Consider the following 17,783-nt stretch of genomic DNA (forward strand, 5'->3'; position numbering starts at 1 on the left):
CCTATTCATTTTTTGCAAGGCAATCGCCCCGCCGGCTCCGGATCAAAACTACACACTTGATATCAGAGCTGATACAACAGCCTCTGAGGACATAACACTCTAGCACAAAATTATATGACCAAATGCGGAGCGAGATGTGCAGGAGACCAATTGAAAGCCGAAAAGTGGCAGATTAATTTGGGAGAAGGCAGTAAGACAATCGGTCTGATTAATACTGGAGAAGGCCTATAAAACTGATGGTACTATCAGTTAGATGTACTATTACCCCCTCAAACTGATCCCACCTCTCGAAGAAACTCCCTACTCCCCACAATGCTTTGGAGGTGTGGAGAGGCGGGGGTACATTTTCTACACATTGGTGGACCTGTGAGATAGTTTAAGCTTTCTGAGAAAATGGTTACTAGCCTTAGTACCTTTGTCTAGCTATTTTCCAAACCCCATTGAGCCAGAGCCTTGTCATATTCTTACTGGGGTCTAAAACCTCTGCATCAATAAACAGCGGACATCATGTAATGTGCAGACAGCAAAAACAATTAAGGGCGGCCAAGTTTGAAGAGTACCATCTCTAACCAAACAGCAAGTCTCCTCACTAAAGTAAAATGCGATAGAAATATGGAAACTATTGAGCATACCCTTTACAGGGCCAAGACTCACCAACAACGGTCTATTTATGGCTCCCCTGGGCCGAATTTGAGACATCCAGTCGGAAAGTTGAACTGATTCACCGGACCTGGCTCCTCTGATCACCTCTGACCCCCCCCCATTACCTTTTTCCTCTCCTTCTTCCACTTGAGAACTATAGAAAAGGCATCGTTAACGGCTTAGTAACACCCGATTTACGTAAACACCGGTCAAATAAAAGTAGATAACACATCGCTTGACTTAATAAATATTGAAGGTTTATTTGTTGCATAGAGTTACCTATATGTCAGAATGCCTTACATTTTGACATGTCTATCTGTGATAATGAACCGGATCTCTCAACTTACATGATTATATGTATCCCTAATTGATTGCTTATAAAAGTTTTACAGAAATAAAATCTTTAAAAAAAAAAAAAATGCATGGGGGTTAGTTTTTAGCGCTAATTGTCTATTGGCTTTATGTGATGTGGGCTTGGAAGAATATGGGGTGGGCCTGGGCACTGGGCCCAGTTCTATAACCATTATAAAGGCACAAGGCTGCAGTGTTGAGTTATACAGGGATCTCTCTGTACAGGCTTTGAGCAAACTTACGGACTGTCCCAGCTAAACTGTAATTAGTACAGGGAATACATATGCTGCCATAGTTTTATGGGATCTCTCTGTATAGGCTATGGGCAAAATAGCAAACAGGGACAGTTCTTGCTGAATTGTGCTTAGTACAGCGGGAATACCTATGCTGCCATTGCTGAAGCATTGTTGCTGGCGTGGTGTTCTCTTCTTCCCGCGAAAAGGGAATGTGCCGCTATATTGTGGAGCAGTCCCGGGCATAGTGTTCCAGTCTGGCGGCTGCATCTGAGCATGCTCTCTGGGTCTTGTTGCCACCCATAGTGTGTAGTGGTGTCGGAGTATTGGGATTTGGCCAAATCCCAGAAATCCTTCATTAAAGATTCGGCTGAATACCATATTGAATCGGAATCTTAATTTGCATATGAACAGTGACGGGAATGTAAAAGTGGAAAAACATTTTTACTTCCTTGTTTTGTGACAAATAGTTACGTGATTTCCCTTCCCACCCTAATTTGAATATGCAAATCCTAGATTCAGTTCATAAAGCTTAGTACAAAGGAATACCTATGATTTTTAAAAATGACTGCCTTTTTCTCTAATAATAAAACAGTGTCTTGTACTTGATGGTAATTAAGTTAAAGTTTATATGTTTTTATCAGAATTAAGAGATGGAGATCAAAATCCCTTCTAGGGCTGGACAAGATTATACAGAAAATTGAATTTATGAAAATCTCTCTCAAAATGTTTTCCCTGCTGGTAATAAAAAGTTCCTTAAGTTACCCGAAGTTGCATTTTGGGAACAAAGTGCAGAGTATGTTTTCCGACTGGCGATTTACTTTATTGCCGGTGGCAGAACAACCCGGATGCACCCAAAGAAGGAGAGAGCAATGGAGGGGAGGAGAATGCAACGAAGGGCGGGAAGAGAAAGCAACGGAGGGGAGGGTGACGAGGGAGGGGAGAGCAAAGGGGAGTAAGGGGTGCGAACCCGGCTAGGGGAAGGCAGAAGACATTTTTAAAGGTAGCTCCCAGCGCCCCCCTTTCATTGCGTCGTAGGACCTGCCTCTTCTGCCTGCTCCTAGTTCTGGCCCTGGCCAGTGGAAAAACATTTCAGGGATATGTTTCACCCATGGTAGCACAAATTGAAACGTGGGGATCATATCTCCCAGTGTGCCATTAGTCTTTAAAGGCATTCACAAGTTATTGCAGTGTAATTACCAACTTATGCTCCTAGATGGCAGTGTAGAGTTGGGTTGGATTTATGTTACCTGTATATATAGTGTTTGGCCACTAGGGGGAGTAGTGAAACACATAGAAAGGGGTGGAGTTTAGAAAAGAATTGGAGACAAAAAACACAGGGACAGATGTGCATCACAGGATGAACATCTACTGAAGAAGCCACCTTGCAGGAGAACCACAACCAGGACCCAAGTGAGTAGGAAGTGTGAGGCTCAGTTAGCATAGGTTTAGTTTTCTTATAGTGCACTGTAGCAGTGTTATGAGTCAGGTCAGGACAGTGAACCAGAGGTTTTTGTGTGGGCTAAAGGGTTATGGGCTCATATTGGTGGTTGTGTGCATTTTGCAAAAAAAAGTCTATGGTTCTGTGGGGTGAACCTACAGTTAGTGGGAGTTTTGGACTTGGAACCTAAAGTATGTTGGTTTCTAAAGTGACCTTCAATTTGATCTTTTTCCCCTTCATTTTTTTTAGTCTATATCTTGTTACAGAAATGGAATTGTACAAAAATTACGCCAGATTTGAAAAGTTTATGTTGTCCAAAAAAACCCATAATATAGGTTTTTTAATGGATTTTATTTACATACATTTGTCTTTATCAGGAATATGCAAGTGAGAAGCTGAAGAAAAGAGAAGGATATAGCAGAAGGGATAGAAGAGAGATCAGAAGACAGAGGAAGACGTTTGCCTGGGACACTCTCATGGTAAGTATTATGGCTTTGGTCGGTACAGAACATGTTTGTATTTAGTCCAGCATTGCTGTGGGAGATATTGGGGGGTTGATATTGTGGGTTATTCTTTGCATAGAGCCCATTTTTTAGGTTTTTAGTGTGATGTGGTTGGTGTAAAATTCTACAGAACGTTGTTTTCATGTTATATACAGTATATATTGTGGTAGTTCTAGGATCACTTGCTTAAATTTTGTTTTACAGGTATGGGATCTGTTATCTGGAAACCTGTAATCCAGAAAGCTCTGAATGTCAAGAAGGCTTTCTCCCATAGACTCCATTTTATTCAAATTATCCAAAATTTTAAAAGCAGTTTTCTTTTTTCTCTGTAATAATTAAACAGTACCTTGTACTTGATCCAAACTAAGTGATAATGAATCCTTATTTGAACCAAAATCAGCCTATTGGGTTTATTTATTGTTTAAATGAATTTCTAGTAGACTAAAGGTATGAAGATCCAAATTATGGAAAGAGACCTCATTTTGTGTGATTATTTGCAGAGGGTTGTGAGTATTATCTTTTGAGCGGCTGGGAGGATTATGTTCAAATCGGCTTGGTGGATTATCTTCAGAACGGCTGGGAGGATTATCTTCAGAGTGCCTGGATTATTTTTGGAGCCCTTTGAGGATTATCTTCAGAGCACCTGGGAGGATTATCTTCAGAGCATCTGGGAAGATTATCTTCAGAGCATCTGGGAGGATTATCTTCAGAGCAGCTGTGAGGATTATTTTCAGAGTGGCTTGATTATCTTCCGAGAGGTTGGATTATCTTCAGGTCGGATGGGAGGATTACCATCAGAATGGCTGGGAGGTGTATCTTCAGGCTATTGACACGTGTGGATTATCACAGAGGTTCGCGACACGTTTTGTTTTTAAAATAAAAAAATGCCTGAAATTGAAACTGCTAGCGTATTTATGCAGCGGTCGGCTTTTTTAAAAACTGCACTGAAACTGCGCCGAACATCCGCACGTGTATCCATAGCCTCAGAGCTGCTGGGAGAATTATATTCAGGTCGGATGGGAGGATTTTCTTTGTTGTGATTGAGCGGATGATCTTCATATGGACTGAGTGAATTATCCGCAGTGCAGATGGGAGGATTATTTCCGGAGCGGTTGTGCGGATTATCTTCATAGCGGCTGGGAGGATTATCTGCAAAGTGTCTAGAACGATTCATTTAGGAGCGGCTGGGAGGATTATCTTCAGAGTGGCTGTAGAGGTAGGCAATTTTGGTGCTTTTTTTTTAAAATTGGCACTTCCGAAGGGCCCAGCGCACAACCCAGCCTCCCTTTAAAGAGGTGGTTCACCTTCAAACAACTAGTTGTTTTCCGATAGATCACCAGAAATAATGACATTTTCCAATGACTTTCTATTTTCTATGTGTCACAGTTTTTCTAATATTGAAGTGTAAAGTGTCATTTTTCACCTTCTGAAGCAGCCCTGGGGGTCGCCGACCCTGTAAACTGTTCTAAATGGATACATTTAGTTGATACATTTCTTATCTTTGTCCCTGCTGAGCAGAATCTCTGGGTTTCATTACAGGCAGCTGTTAGAATTGATACAATAGTTGCTAATACTCCAGAGATGCTGCTGAGAAATGTATCAACTTAATGTTCCAAAACTGTAACAGTTCAGAGTCTGCACCTGATTTACTGAGCTGCTAGAATCAAACACCAGAGACAGGAACATTCAACTTTCAACATTCAACAGTAAAAAATAAATAATGGAAAGTAATTGAAAAAAGTCTTCATTTCCGGGGAACAATCTAAAAACAACTGAATTGAAAAAAGTGTTTGGAAGGTGAACAACCCCTTTACAGAGGGTCCAGTATATCCATTTAGCTGTAAATTTAGTGACATATTCAGGGGCTGTAGCTGAGATTTCCTCAGAATGGTATAATTCACTCATTTTGTTTATCCAGTCCTGGATTATTGGGGGCTGCAGCGATTTCTATCATGTGGGGATCAGCAGTTTTGACACATTGAATAGATGAGGTGCTATAGTAGAGAGGGACGGTGAAACATTTCTGGGACCATATAAAGGAACAAGGAAACAGGCTGAGTTATACAGGGAACAATGAGTATATTTTGTGTATTATAATGCATAATGTACCCCTACTGTAAATTATAAGGATTTGAGAATCCATATAAAGGCACACGGCTGCTGGTGAGTTATACAGGGAACTATCGTTTAACTCATGTGTTATGTATTATAACAGAGACTGTGCACCCTATACTGTCTGTCATTCATAAGGATATTAGAAGTGATTGAGGGGTTCTGTGACAATATAAATGCACAAGACTGCAGGTTGAGTTACACTGGGAACTGTTACAAATGTATTATAGGGCATAATAAACCCCCATTGTAAATTATAAGGCTATAGACATCACATATAAATGCACAAGGCTACAGGCTGAGTTATACAGGGAACTCTGAGTATTGTGTATTATAAGGGATATTGTACCCCCACTGTAGATGATAAGGATATTTGTAGTAGGGCCCCTTGCCACAATTGTTTTTAGCTCTTTATGCCCCAGGTCACCAATGTTTTTACTTTTTAGGGCCCCTTTGTCACCATTGTTTTTAACTCTTGGGGCCGCTTTGTCACCAATGTTTTTAATTTTTAGGGCCCCTTGCCGCCAATGTTTTTAACTCTCAGGGCCCCAGGCGACCAATGTCTTCAACTCTTATGGTCCCAGGCTATCAAAGTTTTTAACTCTTAGGGCCCCTTGCGACCAATGTTTTTAATCTTACGGCCCCTTGTCACCAATGTTTTTAACTCTTAGGGCCCCAGGTGACCAATGTTTTCAACTCTTAATGCCCTAGGCCACCAATGTCTTCAACTCTTATGGTCCCAAGCTATCAAAGTTTTTACCCTTAGGGCCCCAGGCCACCAATGTTTTAACTCTTATGACCCCGGGTCACCAATGTTTTTAACTCTTAGGGCGCTAGGCCACCAATGTTTTTAGCTCTTAGGGCCACATGCCACCAATGTTTTTAACTCTTAGGGCCCCGGGCCACCAATGTTTTTAACTCTTAAGGCCCTAGGCCACCAATGTTTTTTTTAACATTTAAGATTTAAAGGAGGGGAAAGTATTTTCATGAGAATTGTCACCTGATCGTAGCAGAGATTTTCCATAGGCAACACATTTCCTCGTTTACCATTGCCTTTATTCGGACCGTCGAGTGTTTGACCAAAGTATTTAACCCACTGCCTCATATTTACACATCAGAAATGCGGAAAAGTTCTACTAATAAATTTGATTTAGGTTGAGTTAGGTAACTGTTTAAAGAGTCTACCTCGACCAAAAGTTACTGTTCCAGGTTCATGTCCATGTGAACTTTGGTACTGAGTGGGGGGGGGGTTTCGTGGATCCAGGGGCAGGGTTGGCCCAACTTGCCCCAATCCTTCCTTATTACCTCATCAAAGGGCTTCCTCGCCTAGCAAACAATGGAGTGTGTCATTGTGGGGGCAGGAAGAAATATAATACTCCTCCATCGCTTTAGCAGGAATCCCCCACCCCAAAAGGATGTCTCATAACCTGGAGAGAGTGGTAACCAAAAAACAAATCCAGCACAGGCATTCCCCAATATCAAGCACCTTCATATACTAAATGTCTGGTATAGTATAAATAGGCTGGTGGGAAGTGGATGGAATTCCAATATTAAGAGGGCAATGGACTTGAATGGAAATGCTTACATTGTGGCCTATGGAGTAAAGAAATTTTGTAGTTCCTTGCAATCATTTGAGATCAACATGTGTCCCTATGTCTTTCATCCCCATCAATGTACATATGAAGCAAATAACCCTGCAGAGATATTAACCCATTCCCTTCATCAAATAAACCACTGTATCAGCACCACAACCCAGTTTTACCCTTACACTGCCATTTTGAGCAGCTCCCAGCAGTATTAATTGCCCCGTCACACAACCGGTCAGTCATCTTTACAAGAATGAGGCACAGGAGCCCCTTCCCTCAATATTCACCATAGGGATTAAAGAAAAACACAGAGACTTTTTTATGGGGAAACCTGTCGGAGAGCACAGGATTTATTAAAATGAACAGCTAATTTATATTTGGGCATCCCTAACGACCAATGATCCAGAGGAAGGCGAAAAACCCTAGAGTACTATGGGGACCAATCTGCACTGTAGGTAAAAATTCCTTCCTGACTCCTAGAAACGGCAGTCGGTTTTACACCCTGGATCATTTAGGATTCAGGCCATGGTGTTGGGTCGGCGGCAGCAGCAGCAGCAGCAGCAGCAGCAGGTGAGTCTTTGGGTGGAATGCTGAAAAGAAAAGATATAGAAAGTGTTGACAAAAGAATAAAGACATACTTGTTTCCTTATGATATTAAAGGCTATAGGTCTTGATTTAAGAACGCACTATTCGTTGGGCCTGTGGGGACTGTTTGGGTCTCTCTACACATGGAATGCCTTGGCCTATTATGAATCTCAGTCTGAGCCTGTGCCATTTATTCTTTTATACGCTTTGATCACCTGGCGCCAGTCCATTATCCAGTAGCAACCCATTTCCAAAGGTGGATATCTAAGCCAGATGTCCATCAGCCCTATAAGCGTTACCTACCTCCCCTGTTATTGGCCTACTATAGAATCTACACTTTATCTGCAGACTTTTATCTCTGTCAGCAACCTCTTACAACCTAAAGACAACCAAACATTGGTCTATGGGGTGCCCTCAAAGTAATCAGCCTGCGGCCTCAACAGACAGTGTATGATTTCCTTTTATTGTTCTGATTGAAAATGCTCAGAACAGCAGGAAGTAAAGTGGAGCTGCATTGGACAACACGAGGCATCTCTAGATAATGGGTAATTGTCAGTAAATTGATACATTACCCAAACTCTCCGGAGCATCTTCATGATGGCCTTCCTGAACTGTTTTCGGAGGGTCGGCCTCTCCAGAGGGTCTTTGATGATTTCTTCCACCTCAGGAGCTTCTTCTTCTCCATCAACTCCCTCCTCTTTCTCCTCCACTGCAGGAGATTGCTCTTCCGTTGTCTTCTCCTCCACTCTAGGGGTTTGATTTTCATCTGCAGAACCTCCTACTTCTGCTCCCTCTTCTTTCTCCTCCTCTTCAGGAATTTGCTGTTGTTCAGCGGGAGGAGCTGTTTCTTCATTTGTTGGAGCATCCTCCTCTTCTTTATCTTCAGCTCCTTCTTCTTTCTCCTGAGAGGCAAGAGCTTCCTCTTCTGCTGCTCCAGGAGCTGCTTCTTCCTCTGCTTGCTCCTCCATCATCTTCTCCTCCACTGCAGGGTCTTCAGCGGGAGCTCCTTCCGCTTCCTCTTCCTTGTCCTCTGTATCAAGGGCTTCCTCATCTGCTGCTGCAGGGGCTCCATCCTCCTCTTCTTCAGCTGCAGGACTGTGTGCTTGTTTCTTACTAGGTTTAAAGGGAAGAAAATGAAAAAAATGGGTCATTATTGTAATTTGTTTCCAAAGTATTGCAACTACAATTCTGATGACTGGAGGATTAAAATAGCCTTGTACCTAAGAAATATCATTATACCTGCTACATACCTGTCCCTACTGTAACACATTGGGCAGTTACTGAGCTGAGTAAGTTCCATGCTAGACTTCACCCAGTGATACATGCTGAGATACATGCTATGGTTGTAGGGACCTAAAAAAGTTCAACAAGTTTCTGTGCTATTTACTATTAGTATGGCCAAAGCACCCAGAGGTACGAGAAAACATCTATTTTTTTTTTTTAATATGTTATGTGCCAGTAAGTGTAATTGAAAGTGTTAATTGCAGAATACATACCCAGCCGCTTTCTTTAGCTTCAGCTCCCTCAGGAACTCATGGTGAAGCTGGGTCAGATGTTGGTTGATAGTCTGTGAGCGCAGGGGAGGCACAAGGATAGGAGCAAAGGGGAAAGAAAGGAGACAATTAGGATTATGCCTGTATATGTGCTGCTAATAGTACCTTTATATGCTGAGGGCAGTGAGGGTGTGGGATTCCCTGCCGGCAGCTGATGTTGTGAAATTATAATTATGAGCATCAGCCTTTTCTCATCATAGGGAGAAAAAACCCCAAATTACCCCTTGTGCCGTTGTCCCGATTGCAATAGACCAATCAAAGTTCATTATCTAGCGGTTAAACACCCAAGAAAAGCATCAGGGACAGTGATCCCAGGTGAACTTACATTCTCCAGCCGCAGATACTCAAGCTGCTTCCTCCGGTTTTGCACTCGAGTTGGATGATCCTGTGGAAGAAGAGAGTCAATGTTAAGCGCTTCTTTGTACCAATGCCATTATTGTGGCCATGTGAACGCTTGTGATAAAACCATTTTTGTTTCTGGTAAAAATGGCACTTGGATGGGAGACTTTAGATGCCCCCAGGGGAGCAGGAGATACAATGAATGATAATGTTCTAGATTATTATAGAGACTCAAAGTGAATAATAACCTCTCCTATAATAATAATTATACAAGTGACACTTACAGGAGGCAGCTTCGCAGATTTCCTGAGGGCGGCATATTCCCTCTTAATCACTTCCTGTAACATAAAGAAAGAAGCAGTGTGAGATAAGAGCTGGCAATCTAATATCATTTGTTCCCTATTCATCTAAACATCTATTCTGCATTACATACCAGTGAGTTGAGCATTTTCCAGAAATGCATGATGTTCTCTTTGGCCCTCATCCTCGGGTCCACATCACATGTTAGAAGGAAGTGCTTTCTGAAAAAGAAAGATCACTGAATGTTAATAAAACATTTTCCAGCTGTATTGCCCTTGCAGTTACCCCTGGGGCAATAGCAAATGATTCCCAACATGTAACAAGTCCATTTATGTTTTACTTACAGGACGATGTTCTCGCCGAATTCGACCCGGTAGTGATGTTCTGCGGGAAAAACACAATTCAGTTAAATACTGAGCTAAAGGGGGAAAGGAATTCACAAATAATAAAACAATGGCACAACCTTAGGAACTGATAAATAATAGAGGATTTTACCATAATAAGAAGCGAGGGCCTCAAAGTCCGTGTGTTCCCCCCTGAAGTCCTTCAGGACGGAGTACAGCGTCTGTAAGTAAAAAGAAAAAGCATTAGGGACAGAATACTAAGTGGCTCTGGCTCTGAGGAGAATAGAGACAGAAAGGGGTTTGGGTTTTTATGGGGCAGACATGCCAGGAATAAGGGCATTTAATTCTGAAAATTTAATAAAAGTAGAGATTGGATTCCCTGGATGTCAGTTCTACCTGCACAGAGAAAATTGTTTGGCAGCTCCAACACATATCTATATCTATATCTATATCTATATCTATATATATATATATATATATATATATATATATATATATATATATATATATATATATATATATATATATATATATATATATATATATATATATAAATATAGAGTTGCTTTGGGTGTCCACACTCGATCTCCAATAGAGTAGAGGTGCACGATCAATGTTCATAATATGCAGTAGTAATGGATCAGCACACTCATTTTAGAAGTGATTAAAGTGTCTTTAATGGTAACACAGCATTGTTATCCGACGTTTCGGTCCCACCTGGGACCTTTCTCAAAGGTCCCAGGTGGGACCGAAACGTCGGATAACAATGCTGTGTTACCAATAAAGACACTTTAATCACTTCTAAAATGAGTGTGCTGATCCATTACTACTATATATATATATATATATATATATATATATATATATATATATATATATATATATATATATATATATATATATATATGAACAAACAAGCCGCACTCCAAGGACTTCATTTTGAAAAATAAAGGTGAAGTTTTATTTCAACGTTTTGGCTCCTTATCTGGGGCCGTCTTCAGGAGAATCTCCTGAAGACGGCCCCACTTAAGCAGCCGAAGTGTTGAGAATAAAACTTCACCTTTATTTTTCAAAATGAAGACCTTGGAGTGTGGCTTGTTTGTTCACTGCATACTAATGTGTTGACCAGCACCCAGGCAGCGGTGGATTGTTAAGCGTGCAATATATATATATATATATATATATATATATATATATAGAGCAAAAAAACCGCACTCACAGGGCTTTCTGAAGGTGCAAAATCAAAAATGATGTTTATTTCAACGTTTCGGCTATTCACTTAAGCCGTCTTCAGAAAGCCCTGTGAGTGCGGTTTTTTTGCTCTATTATTGATTTATTATAACCAGCACCTAGGCAGTTGAGCTTGTTTTGCGTGCACCAGAAATTGGACTATGTGTGTGTATGTATATATATATATATATATATATATATATATATATATATATATATATATATATATATATATATATATATATATATATATATATATATATATATATATAAAAGGAAGCAGACAGACAGCTGCTTAAGGAGAGCTTATATAGAAGAGTGAAAGGGAAACACCAGTTCAGATGAGAGAGGATTGTTTTACACTGAGGCATTACCAGAAGAGATGGATTTCTCTGCTTCTTGTCCATCGTTGAAACCTACAGGGACAAATAGACATAATCAGCCAAAATGAAGTCAAGAGTTGTTCCCCTTTAAATGAACTCTTAGTATGATGCAGAGAATGATGTTCTAAGACAATTTGCACTTGGTTTGCCTTTTTATTATTTGTGGGTTTTGAGTTATTGAGCTTTTTCTTCAGCAGCTCTCCAGTTTGCAATTAAAACCATCTGGTTGCTAAGGTCCAAATTACTCTAGCAACCATGTGCTGATTTGAAGAAAAGTAGCAATAACAATAAATGTGTAGCCTTACAGACCATTTGTTTTTTGATGGGGTCAGTGACCCCCATTTGAAAGCTGGAAAGAGTCAGAAAACTATCGAAAACATTTAATGAAGACTAATGGAAAAGTTGCTTAGAAGTAGCCATCCTGTTATATACTAAAATATACATTAAAGGTGAACCACCCATTTAATTATTTCCTTATCTATATTCTCCCATTTGTATGAAACATTGTTCCAGTCAATGATTAAAGCCCATTATTAATGCTGTTGATGGATTGGCTTCTTATAAATACAATATACAGTAACCGTATGGGCTCATATGCACAAAGCCACGTGGGACCCCCCAAGTGAATTGATGACAGACTCTCTGAAGAAGAAATCATGTGCTGAATCAGTTGAATTTGAAAGATTACCTCTTAATGAAGATTCTCCGATGGGGAAAAAATATAGGGGGCGGCACAAGGCCGGGCCACCCCAAGGGGGGTCTCCCTAAGGAACCCCTGGCTCTCTTACACTGTTCAGATAAAGATGTAATTATATGAACAATGGAGAAGCCAAAAAAAAACTCCCAGGTGTTAATGGGCAGGTGTGAATCACTGAAGTTGCGGTCCAAAAATGCAGGAAAGGCACTGTAGCAATCTGTATAGAAAAGAGAATATAAAGGCAAGTTAAGGAATTTAGCGCTTAATATTTCCTATTTAATACAGAGGAAAGCAGAAATGTATTTTCCCCTAAACTTTGAGCTTTGTATCAGTTCCAGCAGGTACTGAGCCTCGGTCTCTAGAATGCTGGAAGTTTCCTCACACAGTCAATTAGCAGACAGCCCTAAATAACTGCCAAAGTCTGTGTCTCCCAACCAGCACTAACATTAAAGGCTTCTCCCAAGCACATTTTAGGGGAAAAATCTCCAAATTCACTAAAATCAGGGAGAGGAGCAACATCTGCTAGTCTGAGGGGGCGTCACCCAACCTTTTCCCCTCTTGTTTTTAATATAGTAAAGGTTATGTGGCAAAATATCTCTCAGAGGGAATATACACTTAACCAACGGACTAAACCAACTGTCAAACCCTAGGTATAAAGTCTCCTCTCTTCTATGGGACCTGCTGTATGTCCCCCACTCATCACCCCCAACTGTCCCCATGGCACGTGCCTCTGCTTCCCACCCCTAGTTCCAGACTTGGATAAAGGGAACATGTATTTAGCTACAATGTTGGTACATAAGAACAGGGCACATACCCAGGGGCAAAGGGACAAATCTCTAAGGAGCCTGTCAGTACTGGGAACATACATTAAGTATCTTATGGTGTGCTACAGGGTCCCCAAAACTTTCCTTCTGTAGATAATGTGAATATTTGCTGGCAGCCCTGCATAACTGCCAAATCCACAAAAAGTCTGTGTCTCCCAACCAGCACTAAGATTAAAGGCATCTCCCAAGCACATTTTAGGGGAAAAATAACCAAATTCACTAAAATCAGGGAGAGGCACAACACCTGCTCATCTCTGTGGGACATTGCCCAAATTCCCTCCTCTTTTTCCACTAAAATAAAGGTTTTTTGGCAAAAAATCTCCCAGAGGGAAAGTACTCTTACCTCTCACCACAGGGCCAACCAACGGACTGAACCAACTGTCACATTTCCAGGTGGAAGTCACCTCTGTCCCCTGCTCTTAAAGGGGAAGTGTCCCCTGTTGATGAGTGAGGATTATATGGCATTTATTTCTAATTAGATGTGCAGCACATACACAGACTATTAAGTACACAGAGCATTGCTTTGTATGTGTGGCCTATTGAGTCAGTGCAGTTACTGCGCTGCCATATCTGTTGGGTCCATTCATTCATCAGCCATGGTTCCAATCAGTGCTGCTGCTGTTGCTCAGTCTGGTAGAACCGGGGGTCCTTGGCTTGTAGGGGGTCCCTTCCTTAGCCTTAATAGTGGGTAGAGATGGTGGATCTCATTGTTCTTTTTATTTATTGCTTACTGAGCATTTTGTGATTATTTGGAATATGTCCAGCCAATCTTGCTCAGGGACTGAGGTTTAAGTCTGTTTCCGAAGACTTAGTATAGTCCGGTAAGTTGGGGTGTTTGTGTTCCAGCATGACCTTGTACGTTAGAGAGAGTCCGTGTCGGTGTATTTATAGAGCTTTATGTTTCAAAGCTGGTTAGTGGTCTACACACAGTATTTCCTATTGATATAGACGTCATGTAATGTTTCAGCTGTCTGTACCTCCACTTGTCCCCAACTTACCGCTTTTCTTTGTTTTTTAGGAGCATGGGGATCTGGTCTATTTCCATGCCTAGAAGGTGCCTTGATTGAAGATTCTGGAGCCCAAAAGCAGTTTTGTATCCCTTATGTTCAATCCCAGGTAAGTAGTCCGTGTTGTTTCTTATTGGGGTCAGTGGTGATGGATATGGAGCCAGTGAACAGTTTTTGTTTAGCTGGTGCCATATACTTAAAGGGGTTGTTTACCTTCCAAATTTTCAGTTCAATTGTTTTCAGATTGTTCCCCAGAAATAAAAACTTTTTGCAATTGCTTTCCACATTATATGAACAACATATGTCAGATTAAAAGCCATCTACATGTTCTTCTCTTCAGCTACCACCTAGCATCTGCAGTGGTCTCTGCAAATATTGGGGTCCTTGCAACACATTTGGGAAGGGAGTGTGGCTTTGGGATAGCAGCTATAGTAGGTAGAGATGGTGCCGTAGTTTTATGGGATCTCTCTGTACAGGCTATGAGCAAACATAGGGGCTGTTCCTGCTGAATTTTGCCAAGTACACTGGAATACCTTTAATAATTGAATAATCAGCCAGTTGATTGGGTCAGTTTCTTAGGTTGAGGGCCTTTGCAGTATCAACTGGAAGGAACCGTTTTCTGTACAGGCTAGCAGACAGGGAGGAATCATTGTGACTGTGGTTGAAGTGTCCGGGATATCTGTATCAGTAATTCCCTTGTAGTTGTCTAAGTCTAGGTGAGGAGAGAAAGTAGGATTGCCAAAGACTGGGATATGGAGAGCGGGGGCGTTAATCCACTTCCCAGTTTTAGAAAGAGTGTCCAGTAACGTCCCTGAACTAGTTGGCTTGTTACATTGTAGGTAAGGTGGTGACCTCATCACCTCACTATACTTTGTATCACAGTGTTGGTCTCTAATTAGTTTCTATTTTGTCCCAACTTGCGGGGAAGTTGTAGAGTACACTGTCTAGTTCCATGTATCAATATATGTTTTTACCTAATAGTATGTAGCAGGTAAGATGCTGCAAGGTAGAAGTTATCTCCAAAATCGCCAAATTTAGTTAAGGCTCGCAGCTTGGTGCTTCAGAGTAGAAAGACATGCACACCCAATTTGGATTCAGGGGAATGTCTATTTTCTGAAAATATATTTTTTTGGGTGAATGTACATTTTTCTATCTTTGCCCCACAAATTAATGCTGTAAATGTGTTGAATTTGCAGTACCTGAAATGACAGACCATGTGGGGGGTCTTCAAAGCTGCGAAAAGACCTGACGTCACGAAAAGACCCGAAGTTGAAGTCCTGAAGCCTCGAAAGGACCCAAAGCCAGGTAAGGAGTAAGGTCCACTGATCAGTGTGTTTTTTATTTTATTAAACCCCTGTATTATGTTAATACTATATAGGCCCCTGACCACCAATGTTTCTTTTAAACTTTTAAGAGGGGGCCATGGCCACCAATGTTTTTAGAAACATTTTTGGGGAACCAGGTGCAAAGGTTTTTTTTTTTTTAACTTATAGCGGGAGGGCCCTGGCCACCAATGATTTTTTTAACTTGTAGGGGGGTCCTCACCACCAATTTTCTTTTGAAAAAACAAACCAAAAAAAATGTTTTGGGGGGCCCTTGCACCAATATATGTTTTTTATCTTATGGGGCCCTGACCACCAATGATTTTTTAAAAACTTGTATATGGGACCCTGGCCAACAATGTTTTTGTTTTAACCACCAATGGCTTTTTATAAATTATGTGTGGGGGGGTTAGTTTTAGCACTGATGTCTATGTGGGCTTTTTACTGTGGTGTGGGCTTGGCTGAATCTGGGGTGGGCTTTGGGCACTGGGCTGGGGTTCTATAACCATATAAAGGCTGCAGGCTGAGTTATACAGGGGACTATCACTCATTGATTATAAGGGATAATGCACCCCCTTCTTTAAATGATAAGGTTGTTAGATGTCACTGACTGGCTCTGTGACCATATAAAGGCACAAAGCTGCAGACTAAGTTATACATTGGACCCCGAGTATTACACAGGTATTATATGGTATTGTGTCCCCTACCGTAAATGATAAGAATATTAGCTGTCACTGAGGGGTTCTGTCACCATATAAAGGCACAAGGCTGCAGGTTTAGTTATACAGGGATCTCTCTGTACAGGCTTTGAGCAAACTTACGGACTGTTCCAGCTAAACTGTGCTTAGTACAAGGGAATACATATGCTGCTGGGCCCGAGCCTGAAGGGGGGCCGGCAGTGCTGAACTTTTCGAAAGAGCAGGGCCCCCCTTGCCAGTGCCAAAGCCGTGCCGCCTCATCCCGAAGTCGCGAATAGCCGAAATGCGGAAGTGCGAAAGTTATGAGCGAAAAGACCTAAAGCCACGAAAATAGCCAAAATTGGAGTCCTGAAGCAGCGAAAAGACCTGAAGTCACAAAAGGAGGCAAAGTTGAAGTCCTGAAGCCATGAGTTCAATTCCAACACCAATATCTATGAACAAACTTTGGGGACCGTTCCTGCTGAATTGTGCTTAGTACACAGGAATACCTATGCTGCCATTCTTTATGGGATGTCTCTGTACAGGCTGAGAGTAAACTTACGGACTGTTCCTGCTGAATTGTGCTTAGTACAGGTGAATTCCTATGCTGCCATATTTTTTGAGATCTCTCTGTAAAGGCTTTGCGCAAACTTAGATAATGTTCCTGCTGAATTATGCTTAGTACAGGGGAATACCTATGCTGCCATCATTTTATGGGATCTTTCTATACAAGATTTAATCCAACGTCAGTGCTTTTCCTGCTGAATTGTTCTTAGTACAGAGGAATTCCTTTGCTTACATAGTTATATGGGATCTCTCTGTACAGGCTATGAGCAAAGTTAGGGACTGTTTCTGCCGAATTGTGCTTATTACAGAGGAATTCCTATGCTTCCAAAGTTTATGGGATCTCTCTGTGCAGGCAATGAGCAAAAGTAGGGGACTGTTCCTGCTGCTTGTACTTAGTTCAAGGGAATACCCATAGTTGAATGGGATCTCTCTGTACAGTATATTTAGGGGATTGTTCCTGCTGAATTGTGCTTAGTACAGAGGAATGCATATGCTGCCATAGTTTTTTGGGATCACTCTGTAGCTGTTATGAGCAAACTTAGGGACTACTCCTGCTGATTTGTGCTTAGTACAGGGGACTACATATGCTGCAATAGTTTTATGGGATCTCTCTGTAGAGGACAGTGATCGGAGTTCCCTCTGACCCATGCAATTTGACACTTAACCTTTGACCACCATAGTTGTAGTCACTTATCTGCCTTGGTGGCTCTTGCCACCATCTGCTTTGATCGGAGTTCCATCTGACCCATGCCATATGACAAATACCATTTGACCCATGGCCTTTGACCTATGTCATTTGACCCATGATGTTTGACCACCATAATGGTTGTCACTTGTCTGCCTTGGTGGCTCTTGCAGCCATCTGCTTTGACAGTCTCCTCTGACCCATGACCTTTGTCCTCCACAGTGGTTGTCATTCGTCTGCCTTGGTGGCTCTTGCTGCCATCTGCTTTGAGGGAGTTACCTTTGACCCCTGACCTTTGACCCCTGCCATTTGACCCATGAACAGGGCCCTCTGACCCAAGACATTTGACCAGTGACATTTGACTCATGACCTTTGACCCATGACTTTGACTACCATCATTTG

At 41.5% G+C, this 17,783-nt stretch overlaps 1 protein-coding gene and 1 long non-coding RNA gene across 4 annotated transcripts in view; one reads left to right on the forward strand and one right to left on the reverse strand.

The window, feature by feature from the left end:
* Positions 1-3,086: 3,086 nt before the first annotated feature.
* Positions 3,087-15,375, forward strand: LOC121396446. Its single transcript, XR_005963044.1, has 4 exons — positions 3,087-3,146; positions 3,671-4,386; positions 14,142-14,239; positions 15,327-15,375. It is a non-coding gene; the product is annotated as an uncharacterized LOC121396446 (long non-coding RNA).
* LOC121396441 (neurofilament medium polypeptide-like) overlaps positions 7,199-17,783 on the reverse strand; it is a 151,765-nt gene continuing 141,180 nt past the window's right edge. The window contains exons 1-10 of one of the 3 annotated variants that reach the window (XM_041571347.1): positions 12,291-12,547; positions 11,594-11,635; positions 10,141-10,210; positions 9,990-10,029; positions 9,779-9,866; positions 9,630-9,683; positions 9,332-9,391; positions 8,950-9,020; positions 8,026-8,566; positions 7,199-7,458 (exon numbers count right to left, since the gene is read on the reverse strand). In XM_041571347.1, the coding sequence (XP_041427281.1) occupies positions 7,387-7,458; positions 8,026-8,566; positions 8,950-9,020; positions 9,332-9,391; positions 9,630-9,683; positions 9,779-9,866; positions 9,990-10,029; positions 10,141-10,210; positions 11,594-11,626 (1,029 nt within the window). In that variant the 5' untranslated portion in view covers positions 11,627-11,635; positions 12,291-12,547 and the 3' untranslated portion in view covers positions 7,199-7,386. Of the gene's footprint in view, positions 7,459-8,025; positions 8,567-8,949; positions 9,021-9,331; positions 9,392-9,629; positions 9,684-9,778; positions 9,867-9,989; positions 10,030-10,140; positions 10,211-11,593; positions 11,636-12,290; positions 12,548-17,783 lie in introns of those variants that run through there. The other 2 variants (XM_041571349.1, XM_041571348.1) reach the window with 2 other exon arrangements.

Source organism: Xenopus laevis, chromosome 7S (assembly GCF_017654675.1).
Source record: "Xenopus laevis strain J_2021 chromosome 7S, Xenopus_laevis_v10.1, whole genome shotgun sequence".
NCBI lineage: Eukaryota > Metazoa > Chordata > Amphibia > Anura > Pipidae > Xenopus > Xenopus laevis.